This window comes from Vombatus ursinus, unplaced genomic scaffold (assembly GCF_900497805.2).
Source record: "Vombatus ursinus unplaced genomic scaffold, bare-nosed wombat genome assembly UNPS02014175.1, whole genome shotgun sequence".
Lineage (NCBI taxonomy): Eukaryota > Metazoa > Chordata > Mammalia > Diprotodontia > Vombatidae > Vombatus > Vombatus ursinus.
Window position 1 is genome coordinate 1,645,567 of NW_020953953.1, and position 9,278 is coordinate 1,654,844.

Here is a 9,278-nt window from a genome sequence, read left to right on the forward strand (position 1 = left end):
CCTGCCTGGACCCAGAGTCCATCTCTCCTTTGGCCTGCCTGGACCCAAGGTCCATCTCCCCTCCTGCTGGCCCGGCCCCAAGGTCCGTCTCCCCTCCTGCCCCAGCCGCGGGGTGCCTGCCGAGGGACATCTCAGCAGCTGGCGGGACCTCCCATCATGGGAGAAGCTGGGGGGTGGCTCTTGTAGGGGCTTCTCTCAGTGGAGGAGAGAGCCTGTCCTGCCCCCCCCCCCCCCATTTTGTTTTCTTGTGAAACCCTGAGATGCTGGGGAAGAGCTGGGTTTGTTTCATGGACAGAAAGGCAAGGGGCACCATTGCCAGAGGTCCGTGTCCCAGACTGACCGAAGGGACATCAGGCAATCTCCAGGCTTGACCAAGCCTGCCCTCCCAGAGGCATTGAGTCAGGACATTGCTGCCTGCCTCAGTTTCCCCATCTGTAAAATGAGGATCCTCACAGCACCTACCTCACAGGGTCATTGTGAGGATCTGATAGGATCCCTTCCTGCCTTCTTTCTCCATGAGCCTTCTTTTCTTCAACCTCCATATCTCCATCCCTTCAGTTAATCAGAGGTGGAGGGCCGGCAGGTACCTTCAAGTCTACCCCACTCATCTTATCGGGTCACATCAGGAGTAAGAGTTTGAGAGAGGATTTGAACTCAGGTCCTGCTGATTCCAAGGCCAATGCCCTCTCCTCTGCTGTGATCTCTGCACCTGGGCCCTGGGACCATTCATAAGCCCCAAGCAGCTGAAGCTGGTGCCCCCCCCCCCACAAAAGACAAGCTTTCTGTTCTTGTCTGTCCTTGTGCAGCTGGGGAGGTTTGATTTCCCCCAAGGGGACAAGATGAACATTTCTCAACTGTCAGAGAGGGCTGTGATGGACCACAGCTGAATGCCAACCCGTTCTTCTCAGTATAGCCAATTGTAATGTCTCCCTCCCTTCCCGTGTGACAGCAGAGGGGTCCCCTTTCTCCGGGGTCTCTTACTGGCTTTGTTAACAGTTCTTTGCTTGCAGAAAACCTCAGTTTCTCTTTCGTCCATCTCTTCGCCAGGGCCCAGCCTGCTTGTACCTGCTGCTCCGGGGATGGTAGCTGCAATCGGTCCTCTGCCTGTCATAGGACACTGCAGACTTACTCTGTCTTACCACCCGCTAAGACCCCCTAATTCTTCTACAAACTGCTTCACTTGGATCCTTGTGAACATTTTGGAATAAATCATAACAGAGCGGATTAGTGCATACGTAGAGAGCCAGGGAGACTTCACCCACATCGTGTCCTTTTTGGACAGTCATGCTACAGCCAGAGCTGACTTAGACTTCAGCAAAGCATCCCACGCTATTCCTGTGGACAATACTGAGAGACGGGCTGGAAGATGTTACATTTAGATGGATTCAGAACTGGCTGGAATGTTAAGACTCCAAAGGGTCTTTAATAATCGGGTACCAATTTGGCAGCCGTCTCCAGTGGGATGCCACAGGGATCTGTGCTAGGCCCTGGATTGTTCAACATTTTTATCAGTGAGTTGAATAAACACCTTCTTATCAAATGTGCAGATGACACCAAGTCACGAGGAATGGACATAGTAGCCAGAGGAAAACTTGACAGGCCAGAGCATATGGCCAGGATCTCCCCTTCTCCTTGGGTTCACAGGCCCAGGACAGAGAAAGGAAAGAGGAGGTCTGGGGGCTTTCATGGACTTTGAGCTTAATTAATTTGAGTCAGCTGGAGAAAGGGGCAGCCCCCAAAACTCTGAGGGATAGGGCAGCCAGTGCTGGTCCCACCGTCCCCCTGCCCTGCACAGACCCCACCTGCAGGACTGCTCTGCTCACTTCTGGGCACCGAGGCTGAAGGATGGAGGAAGGCAGCCCGCATGGGGAAGGGCTCTAAGCCCATGCCCCAGGAGGGTGGGCTGCCTGGGGTGTGGCAGCCCGTGGAGCCATTCCCAGTAAGCAGATGGCCGCCTGGGAGCCGTCCTTTCTTCGGGGCCGAAGGGGGAGTCAGAGCTGCCCAAGAAAGGTGCCCCATCTTGGTGAGAGGCTTCCTTGTCCCCCGTCCTGGACACGAAGACCACACAGCATGGATCAGAAGCACTTTATTTAGCCTGGTTTGGGGGGTCGGGAGGGGGGAGGGAGTCCTGTCGGTCTGGCTGCTCCATCCACATATCCGTCCTGGCCTGGGCAGGACTACGCCGGCTGGCTCTGCAGGGCGATCAGGGCCAGGACCACCGAGGTGAGAGGGATTCCAGGAGAGTATCTGGGAGCGAGGTTCTCTGTGGGAACAAAGAGAGGGGGTGTGGGAGGGCACTAGAGCCTCTGCCCTGCCCCAACACTGGCTTACTCTGGATGATGTCGATGGACACGGGGTCGCTGGGGTGGGACCACAGGTACAGGTTTTCCTCATTGTGACCGTAGCACGTGTACACTCCGGAATGGCTCGGGTTCATGTCCTCTATCTGGTGCTCCAAGTCCTTTTCTCTTTGCTCCACCACAAAGTTTTCTGTGTCGGGCTCCCCCTTGATCAGCACCCACACCTCGAACTGGTCCTTGGTAGGCTTACAGTGAAAGACCACCGAGCTGCCTTCCTTCACGTTAGTGGAGGTGATGTTCATGAAGGGCTTGCTGTAAACACCTGAGAAGCGGCGGCCCGTTCAATGCCCACCCCTCTGAGGCTTCGCTTTCCTCTTTTGTAAAAGGAAGCTCTTCTAGCTCCTCTGGGGGGAGGGGGGCGGCCTTGGGGGACTTGGGAGGGGGTGCTCAGAGACTGTCTTCTCTCCTGGCTGGGCAGGACCAGGTTTCAAGGGGCTTCCTGGGATGAAGGAGCGAGCTCTCAGAAATGGCCACTAGCAGGCCCTGCGGCCCAGTGGGCCGTGGGCTCTCCAGTGAATTCCTTTTGGGAGATGCTAGAGACTAAAGATGACTCCTGAGGTTCCTTCAGGCTCTAGAACGCTGCCTACCCACCCCAGCCTGCTGTGTGTGTGTGTGTGTGTGTGTGTGTGTGTGTTTGTGTGTGTGTGCACAGTGGGGTGCTGAGGATCTCTGCTTATCTAAACCCACAAATACCTCGGAGCAGAGAAGGTTGTGGGGGAGAATCCAGAGACCCTTTTGAACGGCAGTGATGGAAGGAGGGGGCAGGGAGGCTGATGGATGGGCAGACAGGCAGAGAGAGGGAGGGTGGGGGTCAGGCTGGCCAGCCGTGGTCCTGGGGCCCCTCCTGGCAGAAGGGCGCCCCTCTCACCTGAAATGATTAAGTCCTTAAAAAAGCTACGCTTAGACCACTGGCCCTCGAAATTATAGAGGCAGCGGTATCCGGCACCGTGCTCAAACCTTAGGGAGGGCTGGTACAAGTGACACTCGTGCCCCGGGTAGATGGCCGGAACCTTTTCCCCAACTTGGACATCGCCTTCAGTATCAACCGTTTCCAGGCGGAAGTAGTCGGCCCTTAGGGGTGTGTAGCAGCTGATGGTGATGGAGCTGCCCAGAGGGCGGATGTTTCCTGGTTTCATCCTAATTTCGGGAGCCGGGCTCCAGAAATCTGCAAGGGTGGGTGGAAGGGAGCCCCGAAGTCCGGGAGGTGGCAGCCCTTGCCGCCCGTCCAGAGCGCTGCCCGCTCCCATCCCCCGCTCGGACCTCTTCCTCCCTGCTCCCAGGCTCCCCTCCATCCCCCCTTCCAGGCTCTCCCATCCCCCCTCCCAGGCTCTCCCATCCCCCCACCCAGGTTCTCCCATCCCCCCTGTCATCCTCCCATCCCCCCTGTCATCCTCCCATCCTCCCTCTCGGGCCCTCCCCCCTCCCATCCCCTCTCCCAGGGTCTCCCATCCCCCCTCCCCCCTCCCCTCCTGCCTCCCGGGCCCTCCCAGGCCCCCCCTCCCCAGGCCAGGCACTGCGTTTCTGGGACAGGGCCCAGCACCAGGTACATGGCTGGCGGCCTAATGCGTGCAGGCTGGGAGAGCACTCACAGAAAGCCTGGATCCCGGGGCTCAGGCACAGCCCTGTGGGGGAGACAGCAGACCCCATGAGGGCTGGCTCCCGCAGCAGCCCCCCACCCCCCCCCCAGCCCCGCCCCAGGCCCTCACCGAGCCAGAGCAGGAGCAGACGCTTGGGCTCCATGCTTTCTCCACGCCTCGGGGCACGGTGGGTGGGCGGGGCGGGAGGTGCTCTGCCATTGGCCCAGCCCTGCCCAATGGGGGAGGGCAGAGCCCGGTTCAAGGTCAGCCAAGGCAAGTCGCGACCTTGAGGGTGCCCAGATGGGCTAGCCCTCCTCCTCTGGACTCAGTTTCCTCCCTCTGTAAAAGGAGCTGATTGCTAGAGAGTGAGAACTAACTTTGTACTGCACCTACTGTGTGCCAGGCGCCGTGCTAAGCCCAAACTTCTCTCATTTGACCCTCACAACAATCTGAAGAGGTATTGTTCCCATTTTACAGATGAGGAAACTGAGGCAGGCAGAAGGGAAGTGACTGGACCAGAGTCACACAGCTAGAAAGTGTCTTAGGTTGGATTGGAACTCAGGTCTTCAGACCTGGAGTTGTGGCCCTGCATTGTGAATGGGAGTGGGCAAGTGTGAGTCATTCTCAGCTTGGCCAGCCTCTGGATAGAAGCATGGAGGGGTGGGCAGAGGCCAGACTTGGCCTTAGGAGGTATTCAGGCTGCATTCATATCCCACCTTTCATGATGCCTACAACCAAGTCATTTCCCCTTGTGGCCCCCTCCCCACACCATTTCGAGCCCCCACCACCTGAGAAAGGCCTAACACCTGGACATTTCAGCCCACCTTGGCCTTCATGCTTTGCGTGCTTTGGCAGAATGGACCTGCTTTGCTTTGCTCTCTGGGTGAACCCCAAATGCCTCTTCCTGGGTCAGCAGCTACAAGGCCGGATGAAGCTGACCAGGAGCATTCTTTTGTTTGTGACTGTCCAGGGCAGGGCGCCTTGAGCCGGATACTATCTTGAAATGGGGCTTTTCTTGTGTTTTCTTCTGTTGTATTATGTCATGTCAATGACAGAAGAAACACAGACATCCTGAATCCATCATTTCAATTGTCCATTCTCTTATCTTATTGTATTGACAGTCTGTCCGATGTCCGTATTACGGCTAACACACATGCAGACTACAATTTTGGCTGACACAGGCAACCTGAGCCAGGAAGGGAGGGAGAACTGAGAGGGAATTGCTCTGAGGATGTAAGGTCCCCTTTGTCTGTCCATCCTTGGGCTCATTTCCACCATGAGCTCCCCTGCATAGCTCTGTATGCATATTCTACCAGCTTTGAGAGAAATAAACGTGCTCATGCAGCCTAATTTCATTTGTCCTTCTTAGAATAACAGTAATGGTTGACACTTTGCTTTTTATCTGGAAAGTGAGGCTAGTAGTCCTAAAGGAACCTGGGGCAGAAAATATTGTGTTAGCGCCCAACAGCCACAGCAGTGGACCTTATCATGATGGCCCCCTCCCTCCCCACTCAGTTGCGGGAAAGGTTCTGGGCATCACTCCTGCTGGGGCCTCAAGTGTAAGGGGATGGAGAGAGCCCCTGGGGAGATGCTTCATTTGCATCTCAGCCAGTTTGGGGAAAGCTTCTTCCTAGGGCTCCAGAGCTGGGGAAGCTTCCCAAGGGCCTGGATGGGGTTGTGGGGGGCTGCGGGACAAAAACTTGGAAACAGCTGACCTGAGGCTGTGTGATTGGAATGAGTTCCCCCTTCCCCTCCTTCACGCCCCAGTGTGCTATGTGGGCACCTTCCAGGTGGGTTCTTGGGAGACTTCCCCTCCCCCAACACCCTGGCCAGGGCTTGTATGGTGGTGTTCGGGGTTGCCCAGGGCTGCCCCTTAATTCTGTAGGATCCCAGGGGCTCTTGGTTGTGGCCGGTCTCCAGGATTGTCCCTCTGAGGTCTCTGGGATCTCTCTGGGGCTATTGCAGGGTCTCCGGGAGAAGGGCCAGCAGGCAGGAGGCAGGCTTTGCAGCTGGAGGACCCCAATTGCCTCAGTGTCCTCCTGTCTCTCCCTGCATTGTGTTTGCTCGTCATGGCTGGCACGCGTCTCCCTTGATAGCAGGGCAGGGACTGTCTTTGGCCTCTCTTTGTATCCCCAGTGCTTAGCACAGGACCTGGCACACAGTAGGCACTTAATTAGAGCTTGCTAACTGATGACCTCTGGGGCCTCTTCTATCTCTTGATTTAGAATTTCCAGAGCTGGCTAGCACAAATTGGGGATCTGGAATGACCTAGGCGTGTGATTGGAGGATGTCTGAGATCCCCTGGGTGGACCACTGGCAAGGTTCTCTGATTTTCCTGAATGTAATTGTGGGGCCTCAAGGATCGTCCTCTTCTTCATCATCATCAACCATTTATTAAGCTCCTGCTGTATGCCGGGCATTGGGCTAAGCCCTGGATATATAAAGAAAGGCACTCCCAGTCTACCCGAGGAGACAACAGCAAACAGGACACGTCAAACAAAAGGAAAATGTGGACTTCTTGCGGAGTCAGGAGGGGGTTGTCTGGCACCCGAAAGAAGCCAGGGAAGCCGGGAGGTGCAGAGGAGGAGGGGGCATGGGGAAGACGACCAGGGCCCCTGGGCTGAAGGGCAGGGGGCAGGTGACGCAGAGCTGGGAATATGGGAGACGGGATTTTGTATTTGGTCCTGGAGGTGACACAGGGAGTTTACTGAGCTGGGGGGGGGGGGGGGGGGGGGGGGGGGGGGGGGTGGTTGGCGTGGGCAGATCTGTGCTAGAGGAAAATTGCTGACAGGTGAGTGGAGGGTGGGGAGGCTTGAGGCAGGGAAATCCACCAGCAGCTCACACTCCAGGAAGTAGGTGCTGAGGGCCAGCACCAAGGTGGGGCAGTGTCGGGTACAAAAGATGGGACAAAGGTAAAATCGATCGGCAACAGGTCGGATGTGGGACTTGAGCGTCAGTGACAGCCAGGTGACAGACAAGCTCAGGTGGCAGAGGATGGCGGTGCCTCTCTGGTGACCACGTGGGCCATGAGGCAGCGTGGAAGGAAAGAGGAGGTTTCTTCTGCCTCCGGAGCAAGGGTCTAGGGGCACTGAGCTTCTCTGGGAGGGAGCTGGCCCCCTCGTCTTCATCTGGTCAGTCACTGGGGTGTATAGATTCACGAGGTCTCAGATCTCTACCAAGTGTGAGAGGCCTGGGGTCCACACAGCTTGGGCTTTTTATTGGCCCTAGGCGGGAGCTATCAGAGAAACTGAGGGCCACGGATTTTGTGAGGAGGAGGGTGCTTTATCAAGGAAGCCAGGGGGCAGGTTGGGGCCTGTGGACAGGGGTAAGGGGGCTGTGTCAGGAAATGAGTGATTAGGGAGATGGGATGAGGGGCAGAGCGGATGGGGTGGGTAGAGAATGAGTTCAGTTTTGCACACGTTGAATTTAAAGTCTACAGAAATCAGCTCAGAATGTCCAAAAGGCATCGGAGGTGGCAGAGTGAGGGTTGGGAAAGAGGTGGGGTGAATCACCCTTAGATGCTAATTGAATCCTTGGGAGCTGATGAGATCAGCAGCGGAAATAAGAGGGCTTTGGACAGAGCCTGAGGGTGGGGGATGGTGCTGACCTGAATGAAGACCCACTAAGAGATCTGAGGAGTGGTCAGAAGGCTGGGAGGAGAACCAGGAGGGCGAATCCTAGAAAAGCCAAGGCTGCAGAGATCCAGAGGGAGAAGGATTAAAGAAAGGCCATAGGTGATGGTTAGTAACTTTGGAGAGAGTAGCTCTGATAAGGCCGGAAGCCGGATTGGAAGGGGTTAACTTGAGAGGAGGTGGGGGGGGCACAGGGGGCACCAAGGCCTTTTCTAGGAGTTTAGCTGTGACAGGGAGGGGAGAGATGGCCATGGATGGATGGACCAGGGGAGGGCTTTTCACGGGTGGGGGAAATGGGCAGCAGGGACCGGAGAGAGGAGAGATTAGTGGGGGGAGTGGGGCAGTCTGCTTGGCATTAACCCTGGCAAAGACAAGGGCCACCTGGGGGGGGGCAAGATTTGAGAGAAAGGAGCTTGGTGCAGAACGTGGTCTCCCATCTCGTCACACCTTCAGCTCCAGGTTCTTACTCTCTTACTTGAATTACCCAAGACTGTGAAAGGACCCCACCCTTCACCCCCAAGTCATAGTATTATTGACTTTGAAAATCTCTCCTAATTTTCCACTTAATGATGGGCCAACTCCTCCTTGGTCATACCCTCCCCATCGGAGGTATCCTGAAACCCCACAGGCCATCGTGTCGACCTTCTAGCCCATCCCCCTCAACTCCCCCCACCCAGCGTCCCAGCAAAGCCACTAAAGCCACCTAGCCCCTTCGCTGTGCTCTCTGGAATGCCTGCTATATCGGCAGCAAACTCCATCTTCTCCTGTCCTTCGCCTCCTGGCTCTCACCAAAACCCCGGCTTCCCATGCACAGCCCCTCGGCTGCCCTTTCCAGGGCTCTCTTGCTCACTGGCTGAGATGTAGGGCGTTGGCCTGCCCCTGCTCCCCATTGCCACTTCCAGGCCCTCTTCCCTTTGAGGTTCACACAATCCACATCAAAATTGGGTTCCCGTCTCCTGGCTACCAGGACACCCCCTCCCTGCTTCTTTTCTCCATCAGCTCAGTTATCTGTCTGCTGCTCTCTAACCTCCCCGTTCCTCAGGGGTAGGGGCAGGGAAGAGAACGAGTTTAGTGTGGGACGAGATGAGTTGGAGCTGTGTCCTGGAGCTCCTTGAGAAGCCAGCCCCAGGAGGGGCCGCTGCTTCTGTTTCTCTCCCCCTTCCCTCTCTTCAGTCCAGCTTCAGCCCTCATGGTAGAGAGAGAACAGAAAGTGCCCCCTCCAAAGTGGCCAAACCCAATGGCCTTTTCTCCCCGCAGCACTGGACACCGCTGGTCATGCTCTCTTCTGTCTAGGTTTTCAGCACACGCTCTGCTCCCCGGGTTCTCCTCCTCCCTCTCTGACCGCTGCTTCTCCTCACCCTCCCACCGGAGAGGTCCCTTGGGCTCTGCCCCCGGCCTCTTCTCTTCTCCCTCTGTCCTATCTCACTTGGGGATCTCCTCAGCTCCCAGGATTCCATTCTGGGCTGACAATTCTCATATCTGCCTTTTCCTGCCCCAATGCCTCTGCTGACAGTGTCCTGTCTCACATCTGATTGCCTTTCAGACATCTTAAACCGGATGTTCAGTAGACGTCTGAAATTACCATGTCCAAAACTAAATTCACGGGGCAGCGAGGTGGCACAGCGGATAGAGCACTGGCCCTGGAGTCAGGAGGCCCTGAGTTCAAATCTGACCTCCGACACTTACTAGCTCTGTGACCCTGACTGCCT

The 9,278-nt window shown here is 56.4% G+C and overlaps 1 protein-coding gene across 1 annotated transcript; it reads right to left on the reverse strand.

Moving 5' to 3' along the window:
- Nucleotides 1-2,071: 2,071 nt before the first annotated feature.
- On the reverse strand, nt 2,072-4,106 carry LOC114041596 (platelet glycoprotein VI-like). Its single transcript, XM_027860112.1, has 5 exons — nt 4,067-4,106; nt 3,950-3,982; nt 3,229-3,525; nt 2,332-2,622; nt 2,072-2,263 (listed from the first exon to the last, which is right to left on the reverse strand). Exons 1-5 carry the CDS (start codon nt 4,098-4,100, stop codon nt 2,178-2,180), a joined length of 741 nt encoding a protein of 246 aa, XP_027715913.1. The 5' UTR covers nt 4,101-4,106; the 3' UTR covers nt 2,072-2,177.
- Between the last annotated feature and the right edge of the window lie 5,172 nt (nt 4,107-9,278).

What these genes read in the sequence shown, in the direction of transcription:
- LOC114041596 (XM_027860112.1), bottom strand. Translation starts at nt 4,100, where the DNA reads ATGGAGCCCAAGCGTCTGCTCCTGCTCTGGCTCG. An exon ending in CCCCGGGATCCAGGCTTTCT is followed by an intron (nt 3,526 to 3,949) that starts GTGAGTGCTCTC and finishes CCACCCTTGCAG; the next exon opens with ATTTCTGGAGCCCGGCTCCC. An exon ending in GTCCATCGACATCATCCAGA is followed by an intron (nt 2,264 to 2,331) that starts GTAAGCCAGTGT and finishes TTGTTCCCACAG; the next exon opens with AGAACCTCGCTCCCAGATAC.